Source organism: Colossoma macropomum, unplaced genomic scaffold, assembly GCF_904425465.1.
Source record: "Colossoma macropomum unplaced genomic scaffold, Colossoma_macropomum, whole genome shotgun sequence".
NCBI lineage: Eukaryota > Metazoa > Chordata > Actinopteri > Characiformes > Serrasalmidae > Colossoma > Colossoma macropomum.
In genome coordinates, this window is record NW_023494799.1 from 34,510,428 (window position 1) to 34,535,719 (window position 25,292).

The 25,292-nt window shown below is 39.6% G+C and overlaps 1 protein-coding gene across 3 annotated transcripts in view; it reads right to left on the reverse strand.

Annotated features, from left to right (window-relative positions):
- Nucleotides 1-612: 612 nt before the first annotated feature.
- The window catches only part of ano1a (anoctamin 1, calcium activated chloride channel a), a 55,167-nt gene continuing 30,487 nt past the window's right edge, over nt 613-25,292 (reverse strand). For 2 of the 3 annotated variants that reach the window (XM_036586683.1, XM_036586681.1), the window contains exons 12-26: nt 22,267-22,427; nt 20,285-20,367; nt 20,103-20,114; nt 19,405-19,473; nt 17,415-17,489; nt 16,976-17,177; nt 15,704-15,815; nt 15,387-15,444; nt 13,412-13,512; nt 11,164-11,306; nt 9,529-9,681; nt 7,583-7,635; nt 7,080-7,264; nt 6,844-6,949; nt 613-2,858 (exon numbers count right to left, since the gene is read on the reverse strand). In XM_036586683.1, coding sequence (XP_036442576.1) covers nt 2,643-2,858; nt 6,844-6,949; nt 7,080-7,264; nt 7,583-7,635; nt 9,529-9,681; nt 11,164-11,306; nt 13,412-13,512; nt 15,387-15,444; nt 15,704-15,815; nt 16,976-17,177; nt 17,415-17,489; nt 19,405-19,473; nt 20,103-20,114; nt 20,285-20,367; nt 22,267-22,427 — 1,729 coding nt within the window. In that variant the 3' untranslated portion in view covers nt 613-2,642. The remainder of the gene's footprint in view (nt 2,859-6,843; nt 6,950-7,079; nt 7,265-7,582; nt 7,636-9,528; nt 9,682-11,163; nt 11,307-13,411; nt 13,513-15,386; nt 15,445-15,703; nt 15,816-16,975; nt 17,178-17,414; nt 17,490-19,404; nt 19,474-20,102; nt 20,115-20,284; nt 20,368-22,266; nt 22,428-25,292) is intronic. The other variant, XM_036586682.1, reaches the window with a different exon arrangement.

Genomic DNA, 25,292 nt, shown 5'->3' on the forward strand with positions numbered 1-25,292 from the left:
AATGATTAACTCGCAATCATCAGACTCATCGCCTTGGGGAAGGGGTCCGAAGCACAACTGACGTTACAAAATGTTCTTTCACGTTATGTGCAATTACACATTTCCACCAGAGAGGTCTCCAAATCCCTCAAACCTGCATAGTGTAGCTTTAATACATGATTAACTATAACACAAATGCTCAAATACTTTTTGGGACTCCTGTTTATTCCTGAATAAAACATAAAAAATAAAGAGTACAGTAACAATATAAGAAAAGCAGTACTGCACAAATTAAAATAAGAAGGGATATGTTTCTGAGTAAAGAAACTTTCCTGGGGTCTAGTTGTTCTAACCATCATTTGGCTGAAATGTAAGAAAGCAGCTGAATCAGATGGTCAGGGTGCAACAAGTCAGCAATGACCTCTGCCCGTTCCTAGTTCTGGAGTATACAGATCAGTCAGGGAGTGGATTGACACCTATTGTCTTCTGTACATCTAAGCAACTGGAGAAAAAACGATAAAGAAAAATGAGGCATATAAAGTTAAGATTTTGACAAAACTTTCAAATAAAATTATGGCCGGCCCAACAGCATTTAACATGCTTTGAATAAAAACAATAAGCACATCAGAGACCAGCATTTCAGGTTTTTTATTTTCTTTATGAATACAGGAATAGAATTTTACTACAGTGGAACGCTAGCAATGAAAATGAACCACTAGGATGAGATGATCAAGCAAAACACAGTAGCATACAAAACTGGTTAATCCCAAGTTGGGGACTTCTTAAGTTGGCAGAATGGAAAAGGTCTGAAAGATGCTGCATCCAGAACTGCATCCTACCATCTAAACAGTATTTCAGAACAGTACACCACCATTAGCAGTACATTCATTATAGTATGTAAAGTGTAGTAGCATGTTGTTTTGGGAGCAGCCGGAATGTCTATAGTAAATGAAGAGGAAAAAGAAGAGGTTATAAAAACAGATGTCTTATTAACATTAAATACGCAGAGAGGTCCTTTCATTCACATATATATCCACTGTACACCACATGGATAAAGTAACAGTCTTTAAAAAAACGTGTTTACAATTATGTATGTTTCTCTCAACTGAGCTAAAACCTCAACCTCTTTGGCTCAGAACTGAATATGAAGAACGTTCTGATTCATGTGTAGAAGTACATTTCAGATGAAAATGAAAACCATCTAAGCAAGTTTTCCAAGGCTTATTATTGACAAACACATTACATAATGAGGTTTTGGCCTAAAATCCATTCATGGCAGAAAGACGCATGCAGGGCTTTCTAAGGCAGAATAGCGCCCAGATAAAACCTTTTCTTTCAGATTTATCATTATTTTACCATCATTAACATTATATATAAAAACTTACACGTGTAGGTTCACTGGTTGTTTTGAACAGTAAATAAAATGGCTGACATCAAGAGCCCTGGTTACTATCACCACCACTCTGAAGAATCGATTTCTGTACATCAAACCACTCTGAACGACCTTATTTACATCTTAACCACTGAGTTATGCAGAAGATTTGAAAAATCGGTGGAATTCTCCTTTCTCCAAACTCCTCTACGTCAGACTACTTATCCTTCAATGATCCCACCCAGTCACACGTGTAAGTAAATTAGAGAGAAAATAAAAAAAGCAACAACTTACAGTTCATTTACAGGAGTATTAAGGCCTCTTGAGCTGTAGTAAATGTCCTACGTACTGTACCTCATCAAATTCATAGCTATTTCAGATGGACTTTACTGACAACTGCCAGACATATAATAACATTCAATAGTATTATTTTTCAACCGTATCTAGAATGGTCCACCCCTCTGGAAGAACTGTAACTGAAATGGATTAAACTGACCAAAAGATAAATGTAAATTTACTCTTACTTTGCTGACCAGCCACTGACGGTTCAGAGCAGCCATGTACGACATTTTAACGCTCACTAAATGTCTTAATCCAGAATTAAAGGGACAGAAATCCACACTTGTCAATATTATACACTAATACTGTACTTTAACCTTCACCATCAAACACAAGACAGCACCGATTTCATCACTGGTCACTAGAATTGTGATCTGAACTGTCCTGAAAGGTCACCCCATTGCCAAGCACAATATCGCACAGAACAATGTTCCACTTTCTAAAATATTTATTTTGAAATAATTACAAACAACTGTGAACAGCTTTTGAATATTTATAATTAGGACAGTTTGGACCATTTTCCTCAGCGGATCCTAAAAACATGGTTTAAATAAAATCCATATAAAAGCACTGACATTCAAAGAAAAAGGTAGCTTTTTCTATAAAGTTAGGAGGAGTTAATGTTAACACAAAGTACATCAAAAGATAGACTTTTCTGTATCACACTTGACCAACAAATGAGGCCTTGCGGCTTCCAGAACCAACGTAACGTCACAATTTGCATATGGATCAAACAACTTCCCTGCATTTGGTTCACATGTTTAAAGTAACAGACAGAAAAACACCAAGCCAAGCGCTGTGCAAGTAAGACGGCGGTCCTGTAACATCCCTCGTAACCATGATCAGGTAGCGTCTCTACCAGCCTCTGGCTCCAGCGAGAAGCTAGTAGAGCGTTTGACTGAGGCTCAGTGATGGCACACTCTGGTGTGGGTGGAAGTTCCCCTTCTAGAGACTAGTGGTTGTTTGTCTGTACGTGCGAGGCAGGCCGGGACCGGGGCTGATACGGGCTTTGGTTGCTCTGCCTGTTGCGCAAAAGCCTCTTGTCCTGCTCCTCTTTCATGAAGAGCTCCACAATCAGGTTCTTCTCCTTATGGATCTGCACACTGATGTCTTTGGGGATATCTGGGATCAGCCAGTCCACAAAGTCGCTCATCAGCATCACCACATTCTGTGAAGAGAGGCAGAGATGAGTCCATAATTAGTCACTTGGAAACAAAGCCAGAGTGGTTTGACATGAAATGGTTCACTGTAGAAGACAACGATCAGCCATAACATTATGACCACCTCCTTGTTTCTACACTCATCTACACAACTCCTCATCTACACAGATATTATTTGAGTGGTGGATCATTCTCAGCACTATGGTGACACTGACGTGCTATGAGTGGATCAGACGCAGCAGTACTGCTGGAGTTTTTAAACACCTCAGTGTCACTGCTGGACTGAGTATAGTCCACCAACCAAAAATATCCAGCCAACTGCGTTCTGTGTGCAGCGTCCTGTGACGACCAATGAAGGACTAGAGGATGATTAGCTCATACTGTACAGCAAGAGAGCTATTGTCTCTGGCTTTACATCTACAGGGTGGACCGAGAATGCAGGTGCGTCTAATAGAGTGGACAGTGAGTGGACACAGTGTTTAAAAACTCCAGCAGCACTGCTGTGTCTGATCCACTTGTACAAACGCAACACACTAACACACCACCACATCAGTGTCGCTGCAGTGCTGAGAATGATCCACCACCCAAATAGTACCTGCTCTGTGAGGGTCCATGGGGGTCCTGACCACTGAAGAACAGGGTAAAAGGGGGCTAACAAAGTATGCAGAGAAACAGATGGACTACAGTCTGTAATTGTAGAACTACAAAGTGCACCTATATAGTAAGTGGAGCTGATAAAATGGACAATGAGCATAGAAACAAGGAGCTGGTCATAATGTTATGGCTGATGGTGTATTAGTTTCATATTAGTTTCAGGGTTAGAAACAGGGGTTGCAATGTCTATACCACACATATGGCTATTTTATTTACTTATCCAAAATGACTAGTCAACCTACACATGTTTTCTGGGTTTTTATATGCAATGGTAATAATGGTCAAACTGTAAATGTAATAGAGTAAAATAGTAAATCTGGAAAAAAAAAAACTTTTTCTTTGGGAACTATTTTGCAGTACAACTGCGTCCATGTATCTCTAATCATAAAACAACTTCAGACATCATGCAGCAAATTCATAAGCTCCATCTGAATAAACACTTCAGACGTCTGGTTCCTGCGAACAATTCTGACTTAGTAAGTTTCTCTAGAACTGAGCATATCAAACCACTCTCAGTAACTTTGTTTAAACTAACAATTTAATTCTGCACAAAAAATGGTGGAAACAGAAAATGGAGGCCAGCAAAGTGAGAAATACAGGGGGGTCCTGGGGAGTCTGGGATTAATTAAAATTCTAGGGGGTGGGTTCCCTGAAAATAAACGTAATTATTATAGCGTTATACTGTCCGTTGGGGAAAATAAACTCTCAAATACAAATTCAGGCAAGGTCACTGCTTAGCCTGCTTCATCCACAATAAAATTAAATCTGAAAACTTCTACACTTTTTTCTCCATCTCTGTGTGCAGCACTGTACTCCTGTGAGTATAGAATTGTCTTGTATAATTCTGTTCACCTTTGTGTTTTATTGTTTATGGTTAGTGAGTTGGCTGTCTTGCTATGTGCACCAAAATAGAGGATTTTTTCACCACTGATCTTCTTCTCCAGTCTCAGCTATTACATTTTGCAAGGCGGGACAAACTGTAAATGTTTCCTTTAAGGCAAGTAGGGATGTCCCAACTCAATCGGAAGAATCAGTTCAGTGCATAGTTTAATGGATCTGTTTATCGTGTCTGAACAAAACCTTGTATCTCCAAAATGGTAACTTTACAGGAGAAGGATAAAACCTACCTTACTTTTAATGTAAGTCAATGGAACCTAAATAGTATAAACTAAAAAAAAATTAGAAAATAACAATAAAACTGTGCACATGACAATCCAGTACAAAAGGAGCTGTACTTATTTTACACAAACAAATGCCACAACCGTTCCGTGCTCCACTGAAAGACATGCAACTCTGTGCTTTTGTTTTATATTACTGACAAAAAATAAAAATACAAAACACAACTAGTGCAGAAGCATCTCATATACTGCAATAATACATTTAATGCATTTAAATAAGTTATTTTAGGATAATCACACTACACAATCATCATTCTATGGTCAAAACAATTCATTCTTTCCAGTCATCCTAATTTTAACACTATAAGGTTTGGTCAGTAGGGGGAGCAGTGCACTCACAATCCACTGAATCAGGTTGTGCTTCATGTAAATCAAGCATGTAAACTGGAGACCTTCTGGGCCAAAGTGCTGCGGAGATTAGGGTTTTCCCTCATCTAACACTCATGAATTCAGTTCATGAAGGCATTGCTCATTAGCGAATAAGCTAAATCAGGTGTGTTTAATGAAACCCATGAGGACTGGAACCTCACACGTGTGATGTAAATGCTATGTAAATGAGGTGCTGGAAGGCTGGTGCTTGATTTCATGCACTGAAGCTGACTCATCATTTGAAACCTCTGCTTGTTTCTATGTCACATGTAAGTTTTATGAATCAGATGCAAATAGTCTGTACGTCACTAAGGTGGTCAAATCTGGGCTCTTTTTTACACAACATAGATGAATAAGGGCCGATATCCAGAATAACTTGCCCCAGTGAGGAATGTTTTAATGGTTAATAGCTCTTAAAATAACTCACTATTTTAAAGTGGGAAATGAAAACAGCCTAATAGTCCTTGCTGATATCTGCAATGACAGTTAGTTCCGGCCACGCAAGCTGATTGGTTGAGAAGCGTTGTAACCGTGCTGTTATGGTGTTTTTTTCACAAACACTGTGTCACTCCGCTGAAACGCCGTTGCTAAGCAACGAGTTTGACAGCAGTAGGAGACGCTGAAGCCATATGAACGTTTTTACTTCTTACTTTGCACAAACAGAAAATGGACACTTTTAAGATCCCATTTGACCGACAGTCGATTTGGTCAGACTCTGAAGATGAGACGACACTAAATTCCCAAACTGTCATCACCACTGAGCAGCTTTTCAGTCGGCAGCTGTGACAGAAGAACAGCTAAACAACCTGGAATCAGCCAGAAATTAACCCAATACCATTCGCCAAACACAATGGGCTGTAAGATGCTTTACAGACTGGCTGGAACAAAACAACAGAAATATTGATCTAGCAAAAGATGAGAAAACTGAGCTAAACTTGATTTTATGGCGTTTTTATGGTTCAGTCCGCCCTTCAAAAGGCGAGGCTTACAGCAGACTGTGCAGCGAGTGGGCAGAGTTCGTTACTCTGATGTAGCAACAAGCTACTTGTTAAGGAACTATAATTTGGTGGAAGGAACTGCGAACATTAAACATATTAAATGCTGCGTTCACGGCCCAGTTTATTTATTTCTTACTTCATTTATTTACTGTTGTATAAAAGCAATAGAACACTTGAGGTTGTGTGTTATTGCAAATAACATCATGGCTGTTATTTCGCGATTACACACTCCCTCTCGTGTTCTATTGCTTAACTAAGCTGCAAGAGTACCAGTGCATTCAAAATGAAGAAATTAAGTACTTAAAATATGAAAATAGTAACTTTAATCTACTTGAGAAGGGCATTGTGTGGCTGTATTATCTACAAACATAATGTAGTGTTCTGCTATTGGTTCGTTCGGCAAAGGATGTATTTAGCCTCCTGGGAAAGCGCTGGACTCTCAGTGAGAGAGGTTTTCTATTGTAAATAATTGTTACTGAATGGACAATATTAGTGAAGCATGCTGGGTGTGTTAAATCGGTCTGGGGAGGGCGGGCTGTATATGTGTGTGTATACCCTCCTCGTGTTTTGGGGTGCACAACTCTGGTCCTGGAGGTCTGGTCCCAGCATAGTTTGGTGATTTACCTGCTCAAACACACCTGATTATACTTATCTGTTAATTGCCAGGTTAAGTTGGTGTGTCTGAGCAGGGAAACCTTCAAACTGTGCTGGACACTGGCCCTCCAGGACCGGAGTTGTGCACCCCTGCTCTATATTAAAGGACTTCAAGGGACAATATTCACTTTTTCACTGACCTGAAAGACAATGACGAAAGCCAGCCGGGCTGCCAGAATGTTCCAGAATTCTCTCGACAGCTCATACGGGGTGTCTGACCACGGAGGATCTCTATAGTCCTTGTACCTAAAGAAGGTATTTACATGATGAAGATCACCAACATACCACATGCAGTATAAAATATAGGCCAGTAACAAAGGCTATGTGTATGTATGTGTATAAGTCTATTAACTATTTAAACATTTTTAAGAAGCACCTGCAAATTTCCACTTTATAGCCCAGAAACATAGGGTCTATAGGATCTGTGTTAGGCTGGAAGTCAGTAACGTTGAAGTAGGAGAGGGTGTGGTTGACAAAGCCGTGCAGGGTCCCATCAGGACTGTAAACATACTGGTACACCAAACGTGGGATGAAATCAGACGTGAAGGAGATCACAAACGCCTGAGGGGAGAGATGCCACAATTAAATCGCCTGACAGCTTCAGAGAATATTAATCCTCTCTAATGGATCATTAAGAGAATAAATCATCTTGGGAGCGTGAGGTTTTATGGTGTGGTTTCTACTAAGGCTGCTATTTTCAGTTCAGTGAGTTTCCTCCCTGAATAGAAATTCACCACAGGCAATCGGTGAAATAACTGGATTCCATGTCAATGACAGTTTAATTGCTGAGCATTTACTGCATCATAAAACTGCCTTGACAGACTGGCACAAATTTGGCACTCAATAAATGTGCACAGAGATATAAAGTCAAGAACCTACATTCACTATGACCGCAACTTTGCTTAGTCCTCTCAGAAGGTTGTACCAGATGCCTAGAAAAGAGAGAATGAACTGATTAAAGGTGACTTGGATGAAGAGATCATTGATTTAAAGAAAGCCAAGTACTGAGTGATTAGATAGACACTAACTTATGGCCACAGGGTGGCGTTAAAGTACTGTCACAAAATGTAACACCACCAGTTTGAGATGAACCTGAGATTTCCACCTGATTTACTATGTCAGAATAAATATGCGCTGTGGGAATCAAGCTTATGATTAAACATACAAACAGAAAAGGCGTCAGAGGTCATCACTACGGTAAGAAGATTAACTGAGCATACAATCAGTTTATGATTTATGTAAGTGGTGGATTTTAAAATGGATACTGACCGAACTGGATGGATTTGGTATGTATTATACTATTTATGGTAAATCTCTCAGGAGAACAAACAAACGGCTGACATGAGGAAAAACCCTTTTACATGTACTGCACAGTGCGACACGGCATAACAGCAACTGTCTGCCTTTCTAATTATTCTGTGAACTTTGTTGTGCTGGTGTTGTGTTGATAGACTCAGCAAATGTTCACATTATAGGCTTAAATTTACAGGCATCACATCTAACTTACTGCACACCTGCTACATGATACATGTTAATTCTTCTCTGAACTTCTGTGTATGATATTTTCTTTGTGTTGATACTCTCAACAAGTGTTAAATACACCGATCAGGCACAACATTATGACCAGCTCCTTGTTTCTACGCTCAGTGTCCATTTTATCAGCTCCACTTACTATATGGGTGCACTTTGTAGTTCTACAGTTACAGACTGTAGTCCATCTGTTTCTCTGCATACTTTGTTAGCCCCCTTTTCCCTGTTCTTCGGTGGTCAGGACCCCCATGGACACTCACAGAGCAGGTACTATTTGGCTGGTGGATCATTCTCAGCACTGCAGTAACGCTGACGTGGTGGTGGTGTGTTAGTGTGTGTTGTGCTTGTATGAGTGGATCAGACACAGCGGTGCTGCTGGAGTTTTTAAACATTGTGTCCACTCACTGTCCACTCTATTAGACACTACTACCTTGTCAGTCCACCTTGTAGATGTAAAGTCAGAGATGATAGCTCATCTGCTGCTGCACAGTTTGTGTTGGTCATCCACTAGTCCTTCATCAGTGGTCACAGGACGCTGTTGGCTGGATATTTTTGGTTGGTGGACTATTCTCAGTCCAGCAGTGACACTGAGGTGTTTAAAAACCCCAGCAGCACTGCTGTGTCTGATCCACTCGTACCAGTGCAACACACACTAACACACCACCACCACGTCAGTGTTACTGCAGTGCTGAGAATGATCCACCACCCAAATAGTACCTGCTCTGTGAGGGTCCATGGGGGTCCTGACCACTGAAGAACAGGGTAAAAGGGGGCTAACAAAGTATACAGAGAAACAGATGGACTACAGTCTGTAATTGTAGAACTACAAAGTGCACCTATATAGTAAGTGGAGCTGATAAAATGGACACTGACCGTAGAAACAAGGAGGTTTGCTAAACCCTCTATGGGATTCTAGTAGTATGTTAGCTTAGTGGAAAGCTAACAGCAATTCACATGAACATTTTCTAGCCTGTCTAGATTAAACATGAAAATCTGAATTTAAACGACATTGCATGTTTTATTTGAAGCTTGTAACAAATATACTAAAATAGATGTTTTGCTGCTCTTTTCCTTTTCTAACAACTGACTGAAACCTGTCTAGACTACCACTTTAATTACCTAGGACCTCTAAAGTGAATTTTACTACAACACTCACAGACTTTAAATACAGCAAGTATGACAACTTTATTAAATAAAAATGAACTGAATAAAAATTCCAGGCATATTTTATCTCACAGAAATCATTAAAGCTTCTCTGAAGGTCCTGAGGATCCACCTTTGGTATGGATACTAACCAATATCTTTAGCTCTAGCAGCAATGGGCCGCCTGAACTCGGTGACAAACTTCTTGGCGTCGAGCCGGATCTCGATGATGTTGTTCAGGAGCGCAAAAAGAGGAGCCAAAGGAAAGGAGGCCACGAACAAGGTCACCATCCCGAACTGGATGACTAGATGGGGAGGGGAAGCAAAAATAAACCAGCAACGTTTGTTGGGAAGTTTTTCAACGAATTTTCTCAGAATGTAGGCTGACATCAGTAGCTTAAGGGTCTGATTCCAGAACAGTGTGTCAAGTACGGTTCATCAGGGAAATCAGGTGGTGTGGACAAGTGGCCAAAATATTACTAAAAAGCAGCTGTACTGATTTTTCAGAATTTCTGCAAATATAAATAATTAAGATGCAAACAAAGATGCATTCAGAGTGATTTGATGGGAAATGCTTCATTCTAGAGAAACACCAGTGGTGGTCACAGTATCCAGACATCTGAAGTGTTTACTGCCTCTAAAATTCATGTGTCAAACACAAGACCCACGGGCCAGATCAGGGCTGCCACACTATTCTATCCGGCCCGCGAAAGTATTTGAATTTTCTATCAATAGTGGCCCTTTCACAACTTCAGATTTAATGAATTTTTTAATATGGCCCTTTGGTTGAGTTTGACATCCCTGCTCTAAAAGCTCCCTCACTGAACGTTATCACATGAAATGGTTACAAATGTGCTGCCTGATGCGTGAAACATAGTATTAATCTGATATGAATCTCATTTGGAATCTTTAATGGATCAGATTTGCCAAGTTTTTCTACCGTTTACCATTTTACATCAAACCACACTGAATGACTTGGCCTACATAAAAAAAAAAAACAGGTGGAATTTCAGATCAGCAAATAACTGCAGCTTTGAAAGCATTTGACAAAGCTCATCATAACTTGCCAAATGTGCCTGGAGGAACATTCTTACACATCAGTTTGTGGTTTCTAATAGACTGCCACAATTCTAAGGCAGTAGCGGAGTGAGGGAGCGTGTTAGTGAGCGAGGGAGGGGCTGAGGGGGCGGGTTATTAATGAATCCACACCAGAACTAAAGCTCATAATCTCAGCGCTGCTCTGCCAGGCCCCCTCTGGACCCACAATGCCTCGCTCTTAGCAGGAGGCCAGCCCACGCTGTAGCCCAGCGAGAGGAGATGAGAGGGCAAAGAGAAAGCTCACAGCTCGCGTTCTACAGCCTTGCTTTCATGGAGCTGGCAGTAAGCAGACAGCACTCACTGTCTGAGGCTGGATTAGGTGATACCACCCTAATCCACCCAAATCTACAGGGCAGCTGAGGATGGACAGAAGAAAAGCACCATGTACCACACAGACACTGACTTAATGGACTTTAGATTGGATTTTAAAGCCTGTCCAGTAATAATAATCACTGTTTCAAGGAATATCCCTCAGTGCTCCAAACCAAATTCAGACATTCCGAAACCACAGATTATGTCAAAAAACAGCTGATCATGTAAGAATGCCCGGTTTAGAAAATACAAATCGTACCCATAATGCACTTGTTTCCTCGTGACTCATGGATTTTATCTGATCCTGGTTCAGTCTGCAACCGTTTCATAGGATTGACTACTTGTGTGTGTACGTGTGTGGGCGTGTAGTGACTCACTCATCTCCATATACTCTGGATTGAGGCCAACGTAAGGGTTGAGGAAGTGGTCCTTCTCATGGCGAGTGAGCGTTTTGTGAAACTCCTCTTCCTGTTTGGAGTCCCTCTTTGACTTGCGACGGCGAATCAGTTTCTTCAGTTTACTGTAACACAGGGGGAGGAGATATGATTATACATTACAGTAATCGTGATAATGTCAACGTATTTGTTTTTAGAGCTTATAGAACATGCGTTTCATCGTGGAGGATGGAGAAAATAATACAGGTCAACAATTATGTCCTTAACAACGCAAAGATGCGTTGTTAAGGACATAACTTAGCAGGCAGAGGTAGTGAGGCCGCTGTGGTGGCCTTAGGGGAGTTCAATTGCAGAAATTTTGGAGTCGACTCCGATTCGATGGAAACTGATGGAGTCAATTCCACACAATAATCTCAATTACAAAAACCAAGATGTAAACAAGCATATCTGCCAAAAATAAAGGGTGGAATATGAATTTGAAGAGCTAACACTAGTTAAATTAACCAGACTAGTGGGGGCTAGCTATGCTGTACCGGTTTCTCCTGTCTACTCATTCAGGTGGGTAGACAATTTAGCACTGATAATGATGTTTGTAAACCAATTTTTTTGTTACACATTATAAATTCTACTTAGTTTTCTACTTGGTCTGAAGTAAAATACAGCTGGACTATTGATGTGCGAGTTGTGGAAGGGTACATTCTTTAGAGAGACTTGTAGAGGGTGGTAACAAACTACCAAGCTAGCTAGCCATTTAGCTTTTTTTACGTTTAGCTAAAGCACTCCAATAAGAGCCCCTCATTTTCATCATATTTAACGGGGACAGCCGCTGCAGCTATACAGAATATCAGTTTAAAATAACTATGACCACTAGCTAACCTTTATCCCAAATATATTTGCACAGAAGGTCCACTTTAAAGCAGCCCTGGGGCTGTCAAAATCATCAAAAAATCATTTTAGCTAGTTAGCTAACCAGTGCATAATGTAAAAAGTAAGTCTACAGTCTTTTTTCTTTTTTTTGTTGCTTTTTCCTTCCCATTCTTATATCCATTCTTTAACTGATCTCTTCCAGCAGCTAACACTTGATAGGAACTCATTTAAGCTACCTAGCAGCACTTCGATGAGAAAAAAGCACTTTCTTAATAATAAGTACAAATATTTTTCGATCTCTGGCATACCTGTAACAACCACGTGGATAATTTCATCCAATAGAACTGCATCTATGACTGCAGGTTAATGATTTAGGGGTGGGGGGGTTGGGCACTACCTGTTCACTAACTAGGCTAGCTACTCTAGCTAATGTTGGCTAGGACAGTAAAAATACATTTCTCTTACAATCTAACATGTTGGTATATAGTCCATAAAAAGACCTAGCATAGAAGACAAGTTTTCATCTTCATCCAACATTAGGCTGGTTAGCTCTAGTGTTAGCTTATTGGCTCATCTGAAAAAAGAACCTCCGTTACTCATTAGAAATAAAAACCTACAGATTTTCTTAAACTATTATTGAATAGTATGATGTTTTCAGATTTTAGCCTCCTAACACCTGTTTTTAGTTGTTGCTTCTTCCTTCTCTGTGGTTAATCAGATATTCGTTCATTAACTTTAACAGACACCTGGATATTAAAATTAGTCAGAATGTACTGTAACAACACTCATAAATATTGTAGCATAATTACGCACGATCAATTGTGATCATTGTAATTTAAAAAAGGGGACAGGCAAATGATGGTTTAAGAATATAAAATGCCAGTTCTCAATAAAAAAACAAATTATGCTTTTTATGGCAGCTTTAGCCAATAAAAGGTGCTGTAAGTGTGCTAATGTGTTTCATGCATTCATTTGTTGGCAAGTTTGTCTTTTTGTTACCAACCCTCAGAAAATAATCTGACATGTTGTGTATTGTGTAAATGTTGTGAAATACCATGTTATGTGTTAAGTGTGTTCTACATACTGTCCATGTAATCTGCATGCATGACCTCTTAAAGATGAAGTGTACAATAAAATAATTACAGTCAATAATCACATTTGCATGAGTCACCAACCTAATTTAGTCAGGGAAAAGACCATGACGTGTCTCCCATCAAAAAAAGCAGGGGACAGGCTGTTCTAGTACAAATAAAATGAGGTGTACCCAGACGTCACTCCGTTTGGAAGGCGTCATTTGTTGGCGTGTAGTAAACACGCGGCTCTTGTGTGCTGGGAACATGTGTGCTTGTTTGGGTGTACTCACGGAATTCCAATCTCAAAGAGGTTGTTCTGGATGAGCTGCTTGCCCAGCATGGTGATGCACAGCTGAATGCAGAGTTCCATCAGACAACCAGCATGAGCGCACTACAGCAGACACAACAGAAGGAACAGCACTGTCATTCAAAGCCAGTAGATTAGTAATGTCAGTGTAATCCTTATTTCACATTTTGAAGTTGAGGGTAGGCATGTATGCAGATATATTTCAATTTGGGAATGTGAATAACTTCCAAATGTACAAAATTTCCTTTTAATCCAAGTGTAGTCTGTCAGTCAAGTCATGTTTGGTGAAAATTTGCTTCTTGAGCTTTACACTGGAAATATAAGGATCATGTAGCTTTACATTGGAAATATGAGATGATATATCTAACACAAAATGCACATTTACAGCCAACCAATTAGCATTGTGTAATCTGACGCCTTTAATCATTTATAAGATTCAAGCTTGGTCACATCACTGACATTGTTACTTTGATATACACTCAGCTTCCAAGTCAGTTGATATAAAGTGATTTCAGCCAGAAAAAAGCATCATAATACCAGTGGTGTGGTCTTAAAAAACACTGTAAATCTGCCCCAGCCCAGCAGACATGGTCAACTAAACTGGTGTAGTTTGGGTTTGCATCACAACAACAGTGAGTCGGAGATTCATGAGCTCACATAAACAACTTCTGTGTTCTTCCCGTTCTCTTCCATCCATTTTTGGATGGGTACGACATTAAAAAAATGCAAAATTAATGGCTGTACCTGAGAATTAAATAAAATCCTGAGATCAGTCACAGCCCTCCTCTTTATAAACATTCCTGAATGTTTTGGCCTAATTTTGAAACCATATTATGTCTTATACTAAACTCCTAATAGCCTACTTAGTTGCTGAAGCACTGCTAATTTCACAGAGCTGACGTTAGCAATCCTTACCCAAGATTAGTTAACTTGTAGTATTCTGGATTAGTGTGTCACTGATTTGATCAACATTCACAGCAGTGTTCAATCTCATTGGCCCTTATTCATCAAAGTAGCATACAGAAGGACTTTGTGTACAGTCATGTCTGATCAAAAAATGAGCAAACACAAATTTCCCCAGCAGTTTTGTCATTCATCAATTTCATCTTTGGCACATCTGTACAATCAAACTCACATCTGACAAGACTGTGTGTAAATTTGAGTTTAAAACATTTAAACAACCAAAAAAAAAATGCTTGATTTGCGGTTAATAAAAATAGAAAATTAGAATAATAATAGAAAATAACAGTACTACGAATAAAATTTGTACACATAACAATCCAGTACAAAGGTTTATGTACTTATGCACACTGGTATAAACAAACCCTGCATTTATATTATGTTCCATTTAAAAATATATACTTTTGTTTTACATTACTGACAACAATACAAAACACAGTTAGTGCAGAAGCATATATATGTGAATGAGGTACTGCTAGATTGCCGCTTGATTTCATGCTCTGAATCGCTCAGTCTCTGCTTAATTCCAAGTCGTACAGAAGTTCTTGAATCAGACAAGGAGTAGTTGGTACGTCATTAAAGATGGTCAAATCTGCACTATTTTTAATGCAACTTTGATGAATAAGGGTCAATATCCACATTAAATTGCCACAGTGAGTCATGTTTTCAGGATTTAGCAAATATTTAAATTTATCATATCATATTTCAATCATGGGCGGCACGCAGTCAGGCCATTTAGACATGCTAAATTGACCCTAAGTGTGAATATGTGTGTAAGTGTATATGTCTGTCTGTCTGCCCTGCGATGGACTGGCGACCTGTCCAGGGTGTTTCCTGCCTTCCGCCCACTAACTGCTGGGATATGCTCCAGCAGAAATTTGGCCAATTTGATTTTTCACCCAACTATCGCTTTAAGCCAATGTTATCACTGTCTATTCTGGCAACGTAAAAAGACAGTCACATACATAAGAAACAAATATATCTAAACAAACACATACCTCCTCCATTCGGTAAGACCCCACAACATAAACATAGTTGCCTGGTCGTCCAATGAGCCTGAGGGTATAGGATAAGGGAGGTCAAGATAAGAGTCGTTTATCAGCCACCACACTAATGCAAGTGCCAATTTATGTAACAGGGCCTATAGCATAAGAGCCCACTATAAAGGGTCTGTGTGGGGAAAATATATAATGTAAGACCAACTGGTCTTTACACAACAGCTCAAAATAGAAAACGCCACTGCAGGCATGTTTTGACAGTATGAGGAGAAGACAGCTGGTGAATGAGATTGACAGAAAAAGGGGAATGTTCCAACCTGCCTCTGAAGAAAGCCAGGTAGACAATTGGAGTGAAGGCGTTTGCAAACTTCAGGACGAACGTCTTGAAAATCAGCCTCTCCTCGAAACTTTTGTCTGTTTTTGGCACCTCTGACAAAAAGAAAAAAACTCGTTTAGCTTGAATAAAACAGTTTCACACAGCTGTCTAAATTAGTCCAAGATTTGTTATTTTATCCAATAAAAACTATAAATAAATAAATAAAAAAGCAGAAAACATTTACTGAGACACATCATGGGTCAACAAACTTCTGACATGGTACTGTAACACCTTTAGAGGGCAATGCTGAGTAATGTTTGTTTATTTGAGCTTGAGCTGTTTCTGTTGGGAGCTACTGCTTACCGACAGCTAAGAAAAAAAAATCCTTTTTAGCCACTTTAGGCTTGTACTTGCACAGACTGAACAAAAAAAATATTTAACTGTTAGTCGTAAGTATTAATATGGCAATTAATCCCAGAAACACTGTGGAACTACATATCTAAATTCCACAATATGTTGCATCACCTTACACTGTTAGAAATAAAGGTACTGTGCAGGTACATTTTTCGTTTATCAAGGTACAAACAATGTAAATGTTCCCTCAAAGGTACAACAGTGGATATAAGGTCCAATTGGGTACCTTAAATAAGTTTTTCTAAGTAAAAAGTTCATATTTATACCTTTTCATAACCAAATGTTTTAAAACAGAACAATAAAATAAAAGCCTGGAGACGAGACGGGGTGTGTGGAGTCAATACAACTTAGAAAATATAATTTCAATGGATTATGGTACAATTATGCTCCCTGACTAAAGGTACTGAGATGTACCCCTGAGGGTACCACCCCAGTGAAAAGAGGGGTACTGCCCCAATGACTATTTTACACCTTTATTTCTGAGAGTGTACAAAACAAAAACGCAAAAGCACAACAGTACATAACAGTTTCAGTAGAAAGTTTCCTGTAGATTTTAGGGTAAATTTGTAGGAATCTTCACAAATGAGCTGAAAAGAAAGATCATCACTGGTGGAGATCAGAGCCTGGGGCATGTTTTGTGGTCATATATTAAATCTGTAAATGCATGGAAAGTTTTTGTCCTTTTAGCAAATGGTGCCAAATCCTCAGCACCTACGTTTTATTAATCACTCTTATATTACAAGAATACTGACTGCTGTTTAGTGACAGGTAGCTTTGAACTTTCTACAGCAGTCTACTTAAATATAGTATAGTTTGACTTTACCAAGTCTTTTAATCCAGTCTCAGAAAGAAAGTTTACCCAGAACTGTGAGCCATCGCGCCACAGCTCCATAGATCTCATCCATGATGATGATGATGATGAGGTTGATGACAGCTGCGGTAGTTTTGACCGTGGCCCGGATGTTGGAGCGGAAGGAGGAGGTGGAGCTCATGTGAAGGGCGGTCTTAATGGAAATCCTGTACAGAACCACTCCAAACACGATAGCGAAGGTCACACAAATCTGTATAGAGCACAAATAGACTACTATAAATATCAGTATAATATAGTCAAGGACTATATCAGTGGAATTCCCCTTTAACAGGGTTAAAGGAAAACATCTGTAAAAAATAGATTGCTAATTGGTAGTACGAACTTCTATTTGTAGTCATGCTAGCATGTTTGGTCAAGCTATTCTTTTAAAAAGGCACATATTGGGTACATTTCAGTATATTTAAATGGGAGTACAGAGCAATCATACCATGAAACACATCAAGATAAGGATGGTCATGTAAGCTGGCATCCTGTCGGTGCATGTCAGCTTATGTTTTCCAGGCTAGAACAGAAACAGTAGAAGGTGTGAGATCTAAACATCTATTCTACACACACACACACACTCACACACACACAGATCTAAACACACTACTGTGGGTGACCTCAGCCGTGACTGCTCCCGCGGACAAGGCCGTCATTGCTCTGGCCCGAGGGAGAGCAACTACGGCCCAGTCAAGCACATCAAACATGAGCTTCTGGACATAATTCACTATCATGCAGTCACATCTAATTTCTGTATACAACAAAGTGGGTCAACCTCCTTTTAGTGTATATTACCCAGTGAACCAGGGAGCTTCCTGACCACAAAAGAACTGGCTAGCATAGGAGCAGAGCCATAACAATAAAGAGATCGCTGCAGCACGTGCCACAGCAAATCTAACACAGCTCAGAAATGGAGATAATGGTTGCAGAGAGGAAGAAGGTTGGTCAAAGCTCATTAAACCGCTGCAGACGTTACTGAGTCAGGTCAATTTGAATAGCTCTGTGGCTGAGGGAACGCTAGGCCTTATGCCAACAGATGGAATAATATGGAATGGCCAATAGACACCTGTCCTTAGTTTGCAAAGGTACAGAGAATTAGTATTGCATGGTGTTTTGATGTTCAATGGTTTTTCAGTATTATCAGTATCAGAAAACGTTTCAATACATCAAATAAGTCAACCTGAAAACAGACCTTGTTAGTTAATCATATTTAGCATGATAACTTTTGCCCACCTCTAAAAGATCTCCTGATTTTGGATTACATCACTAAGCACCACTGAGCAGGGCAAAATAATACTAATCAATGCGTCCTATTTCAACCCCCTCCCACAACTCCCACGTCTCACTGAACACGTGGCGCCTAATTTAACGTGCTAATTTGACTCTTGACAAAATCGATCAACATATTATAACCCAGAACAAAGTCATATTTACCACCTACTGGAATTCAAAGTATCAGGTGTAAAGTTTGGCTGAGGAGGGATAATGGCCTGGGCCTGTTCTTCAGGGTTTGGGCTCCGCCCTTTAGTGAAGGGTAATAGACTAAATGGGCAAAAATTCCAACAAACACACTCGAAAATCTTGTGGGAAGCCCACTCAGAAGTGCTTCATAACAGTGTTATACACAGAACAAAGCCCTATCACTTTAGTTTATGTCTATACAATGTCATTTACTTCATAAAACATTACGTTATCTTTCTGATTACTGGCGTAAGCTGGCATTTCATAAATATCCCAGTATTGCTTTACAAATATGTTAATCAAATATGTTAAATATGTTAATCAATGCTTATGCATGGTGTTTTGAAGTGCTGTCCTTATTTTGTTCATTTTTTTAAAATTTTTTCCCAATTTTCTCCCCAATTTAGTCGTTTCCAATTCCTACCACTAGTTAGGACTCCCTCAATCATACAACACCACCAGTGCTAGGAGGGCGAAGGCTAGCACAGGCTTCCTCTGAGACCTGTGAAGCGCCACCGCATCTTTCATGCTACCGCTAATGCAATGTCATTGGACAGCCAAACGTGCTTGGAAGAAAGTGCCAACTGCCAAGTCTGTTACATCAGCTAACAGACACCTGCGCTGACCAGCATTGGGTTGGAGTTATGGGGGGAGAGGGGGACCATCCTACCCACCCAGAGAGAGCGAGGCCAGTTGTGCTGTCTTGGACTCCTGACTATGGACGGCTGTAGCATCACCAGGGATCAAACTAGTGATCTCCTGATGACAGGGCCAACACTTAGACTGTTGCGCCACTCGGGAGCCCCTGTCCTTATTTATTTCAGTAAACATTAGGTGTTCAGACAATGACAAATATTTTTGACTTTTTTTGCCATTGTATAGGTTTCTTTTTTGACTGGGACACTACACTTAGCATCGACAATGAAGCCAAAGCTCTAATATTGTGGCAAACCCTACAGAGAATGGGACTTTACCTTTGAGGAACCTTCTCTCTTCAGGTTCCTCTGCATGACATGGAGCTCGTACTCTGCTCGTGGATGGTTCTGGAGAAGACAAGAGATTTACATTTCAAAACATGCATGGGGCTTTAAGGCATTGCTCTGTGCACCACTTAATGCCCAGCTCATCCAAAGGAGTGACTGGTAAAAGAGCCCTATGCAGTCAAGTGCATGATGACAGAACCGCAGGAGAAATTTAGCAGCTTCGCATTAGCATTTAGCGCGCATGTACAGTGTGCAGCTTGTAAAAACCAGCCTCTTGTGGCGCTACCACAATGCATCCATTACGCACTCAGCACAGGTTCTTTTTTTTGCTTGCATTTTTTTGTTTCTTTTTTCCCTGTATGCTTCAGTTAGTCGACACTAACGGTGCAGTGCTCCGAGTGACAGATGGTGGAAAAGTGAGCAGCTTTTTGACCTGCAGGCCGGGCACAGGAGAGAGCAGGAGTCCCCCAGACCCCCACACAGAGCAGCTGATGCTTTAAAAAAGTTTGAAGATTTAGAGTGTGGGGGTTGTGGCAACCTATCCGCTGGGTGAAAATGCCAAAGACCACAGTAAGAAATGTGAGAGAAGATGGCCAGTTAAGACATGAAGAACTGCTGGGTTATTGCTGGTATGCAACAGCTAAGAGTGGAGTTAGAAAAGAAGTCAATAGCATAAACCAAGTCCAAACCTTATGTTCCTCCTGTACAAACACACATGAACAAAAGAAATCAGTAACAGCGCAGACACACCGTTTCTCAGACAAAAAGGCCTTCAGGATAAAATCAATAGCTGGAGAAACATCCCACAGATTACCGAATTGTTCCGGAGTCCACAGTCTCTCTATCTTAATGGACAAATGTAAAAACTAACCTCCTCTTCTTCAAAGCCTGTCAGGTCCCAGATGTAATTGAGCCTCATCTGCCTCCTCTTCCAGTGCTCCATGAACATGGTGGCTGTAGAGCATGGAAAACCCAAGTTTAATTCATGGCATGATGACAAAAAGCTCTATCTGCATTCAGCCCATTTAGTATTGACCTCAGCACAAAGTAGGTGATTAGTAAGTTAATTAAGCAGCAAATGCACAGCGATTTGTGGAGAGTGTCGATATCTCATTAAGTCCTGACAATGGAAGTCAAATTTTCTCATGTCGTTATCTCACATTCTCATTCTTGAGCCAAAACACTTTTTGAGTGAAAGAACTGATTTCCAATGTGTGCATTTATAGCTTGGAGCTAAGGGGTTGACAAAGCACAGGCACATTTCAGGCTGCAGCCAAAATACTCGGCTTTTTAAGAAGCTCAACATTTGAGCAGGGGATAAGCCGTGGATTTGAGAGTGGAGGGAATTTAGGTGTTCCAGAACCTCAGAGAAACTGCAAAAAAAAAAGGCAGAGAGACAGAGGGAGGCAGGGAGAGAATGCAGATGCAGAGTGACAGAGGAACAGGGGTGGAAAGTGTAGTAAAAATCCATACTGATGCAAGACTACTGCCACTGTGATGCTAATCCACTCGAATCACAGTGAGAGTGCCAATAAACATTAAGCTCAAGCTCATTTAGAGATCTAATCATATAGATTTAATGGAATAAAAATTCATTTACAACATTTAGTGTATTTATCACGTTTGGAATCAGCAAGCTAACGCTCCTCAAATGCCTCATAGGCACTTTGTTGCTGCAAAGTTAAGGTGGGACAGAAAATTTGAAAAAGAAGCTGGCAAATACAGCTTAGCGGTGAGGTATGCATGGATACTACCACTACCACCATATAAGGTGAAGTAAGTTATGTTGTAACTTGTTCAGGGGACAACAAGATTAAGATTAGCATTTGTCTGTTTGTCTTTAAGACTTCAGACTGACTGCTACTTCAGTGTGAACTTAAGCCATGTGTGATCTTAAAGATTTTTGTGGGGTTTAATAAAGTACAGAACAGCAACAATGCCATTAGCTTTTGCTAACTAGCTAGGCAAGCAGTGTTTGCTAGGGCTACCTCCAGTGGAATATTCCAGAGGCTGAGGGAAACATGCAAAAACTGATTTAAACCTGTCTGTGGCTTAATGGAATATCAATTTTAAACCGTATTTGGGCTTTGAGTGACCTCTGAATTACTCAAAAGAACACACACTTAAGCCACATGCCTATCATTAAATAGTTGCTTGGCATTTCTCTGGACTTGCTAAAGAAATTATCTTTTTATTTGATTCCTGAAAAAAAAATGTAAAAAATAAAACAGAAATCTCTGTTTGCTCTCGCTCAGTTTGTGCTGCAGCACGTAAACAAAGAACAAACCCTGCCAATATGGCGGCACGATCACATAATGTAGCACAGCATGACGTTGATTCCCAAGCCCTATTTGCTACCTAAGCTTACACTGAACATCTGCTTGTTAGTTAAATTTGCTAGCTGACAGGCACTTTTTATAAAGAGCTGGTCTGAATGGCAAAAATAAAAAAGAATATAATGAAAGGACATAGTAGGTATTTAGCTAACACTAGTCAGAAAGCTAGCAGCTCCCTCAGGTTAGAAGCTGTTTTTATTATTCTTTGACCATTTTAAAAATAACTTTATTGGAAATGAGCTTCAATAACAGTAAATTTATTCAAAAAAGTACTGTTAGTGGTGAAAACGTGCTGAAGTACTGGAACAAGATGCTTTATACCTCTGCAGAGGAATGCTAATCTCCTCAAAGTGCTCACCAGCTAACTTTTTCTGAGATGCAGATAATGTCCACTGTGTAATACAGCTGCTAAATTTCCTTCAGGATGAATAAAATATCTATCTATCTGACTAACTAACTCAGTATAATATCAGCACTGCTCATAGAGCTGAAAAAAGCAGGCCAGAAAGCTGCCTACCCCAGAGCGCCATGAATATGGAGAAGAAGACAGTGGCAGTGTTGTCGAACAGGTGGCTGGCCCTTGCAGTGCCACAGGCTGTGACCAGTTTCCAGTAGCTGCAAGCGCGGTCACACAGCGGGCACATGGTGATGTTATTCCTCTCATCGCAAATCTCCATACTGAGCGTGTGGGAGAGAAGACAGGAGATCAACACCATGCTAACTGTTTCCTCAGGGTTAACGTTCTTTTAGCCAGCCTAGTCAAAACAGCCATTAGAAACAAGTTATTCATTTTTCAGCAGAAAACATATTAAACAGACAATTACACAGAAGCTTCTACAGCTACAGTTTTTTTCATTTTTTGCTTCAGTTTTTCAAAGGAATCTGCAGGGACATTTTTCCACACCTTCAAAGTTCAGTTTTAAAAGTTGGTTGCATTTCCTTTCCTCAGCAACGGCTTCTCAACAGATACGCATCCTTTCAGACCCCTAACGCTGAGTTCTTCTCATTGTGGAAGGATGAACAGAAACTCCTGAGAAGTTTTTTGGATCTGAAGCAGATAAGTGAGCTTCTTCTATCTCACAAAGACCAAAGCTTTCTGTACTCTCTTCTACTGTTTATCTCAGTTTTGGTGGTCTACCAGGCCTTGCATGGTTGTTAGGAGTCCCATTTTCTCTATATATTTAAGTAAGGCAGAACACAGGATACATACTTCAAATATATAAAGCTAATTACTTGTCTCATACCTCATTATATGCGTCATTGATTCATTCAAAGCAGTAGCACATTGTGTTCTCTAAACACATTACCAATGTTAAGAATTTAGACAGTTATGTCCTTAGGAATTTAAGACATGACCGAGCTTTCTTTAAGGTATTTCTGAGCTCTCTTTCAACTCAGATTTCTCAGCAATGATAATTCCTATATAATTACATTCATTCCTTTCTATCTTTTGTTCAGTAACGTGTGTTAAGAAAAATTTTAATCTAAGGTGGTGACATTCCCATGCATTGTATGCAACTAACAATTACTGTCAGACTTATTATTAACATTCAGCATGTGACCTAGTTTCTTGTTATGCCAAAAACGTTTGGACACTGCTGTTTACTGTTATTCATACTTTAGAACAATAATGAAAGTATCAAAACTATGAAATAAAAACCTGTAATAATTACTTCTGGCTTTCTACCATATAGAACTATTCAGACCCACCCTACTTCACAACGGCTGAGTAGACAGATATTCCACCAATTAACTTTTAACAAGGCACACAGTAATCAAGAGGATGGCAATTCAAGCATAGGCGTTTTTGTATTTGTGTCTTATGTGTCTTAGGGGATCAAAAGCTATTCAATCTTAGCTAATCATAGCACGCATAAGGCTTGTTTAGACATAAACACCTTTAATGCTTATGTAAAACAAACATTCAATTGACTGCGGCTACATTTTGACAGTTACTGTTAGACGTTTTCACAATACACGATACGCATCATGATATTTCACTTTCACAGTTTCATAAGTTTCATAAGTCAGAACAGGCAAAAAAAAGCCCCAAAAACTACAACCCCATTTCCAAAAAAGTTGGGACGCTCTGTAGAATGTAAATAAAAGCAAAATGCAAAGATGTACAAATCATTTAAACCCTATACTTCATATCAAATGCTGAAACTTTTTTTTGAGAAATTTTATTGTTTTTGAAAAAATATTTGCCCATTTTGAATTTCATGTCAACAACACGTTCCCAAAAGTTGGGACAGGGGCAACAAAAGGCTGGTAAAGTTGTTTAATGCAAAAAAACACCTGGTGGTTAATTGGCAACAGGTCAGTAACATATTTGGGTATAAAAGAGCATCTCATAGAGGCTGAGTCTTTTAGAAGTAAAGATAAGGAGGGGTTCACCACTCTGTGAGAGACTGCATCAAATAGTGCAACAATTCAAGAACAATGTTTCTCAATGTAAAATAGCAAAGAGCTTTTGCTTTTCATCATCTACGGTACATAATAATATTAAAAGATGCTGCCACTTTCTCTGGGCCTGAGCTCATTTAAGATGGACTGAGGCGAAGCAGAGAAGTGTCCTGTGGTCCTACGAATCAGCATTTAAAATTCTTTTTGGAGATCATATAAAAACGATATATACATGCTTTGGTAATCCAGATGACGTCTTTTTCAGGGAAGGCCTTGATTATTTCAGCAAGACAATGTAAAACCACATTCTGCATATTAAAAGAATCCAGGGGCTAAACTGACCTGCCTGCAGTCCAAAACTGTCACCCACTGAAAACATTTGGTGCATTATTAAATGAAAAATATGACAAATGTCATACCTATATCAAGCAAGAAAGGGAAAACATTTCACTTTCAAAACTACAGGAGTGTCTCCTCAGTTCCCAAACCCTTACAGAGTGTTGTTAAAAGAAGAGGTGATGAAACACAGTGGTAAACATGTCCCTGTCCGAACTTTTTTGTAGCGTGTTATTGGTAATGAATTCAAAATGGGCATATATTTTTCAAAAAACAATACAATTTCTCTGTTTCAACACTTGATATGTTGTCTTTGTAGTATTTTCCTTTAAAAAGATGGTGTACATGATTTGCACATCATTGCATTCTATTTTTATTCACATTCTACACAGCGTCCCAACTTTTTCAAAACAAACGAGTGCATTGAATTTTATTCCACATTTAACAGCGCAATACTGCACTGCACTAAATCCAATTAAACGGGACTAATTATGCTCGCTTTGTAATGAAATATGCAGTTATTCAATGTTCTTTAAGTACTGACCATATCCACAATAGACAAAGAGAAGTGTATTGTGGGGCACTGTGATCTAACTTATCACAATACAATAAAATGTTGTCTTATTGCCCACTCCTATGTAGACATTAGGGTCCGATTTATATCCAAATGTGTCCAAACCAGAAACAAAATCACTATATACGCACAATCACTTTCATCTTTATTGTCTGTAGTCATATTAATATTTGTGGTTGTGCTAAAAAAGACAATTATTGGCCATCAGTGTACTGATAATAAAACTC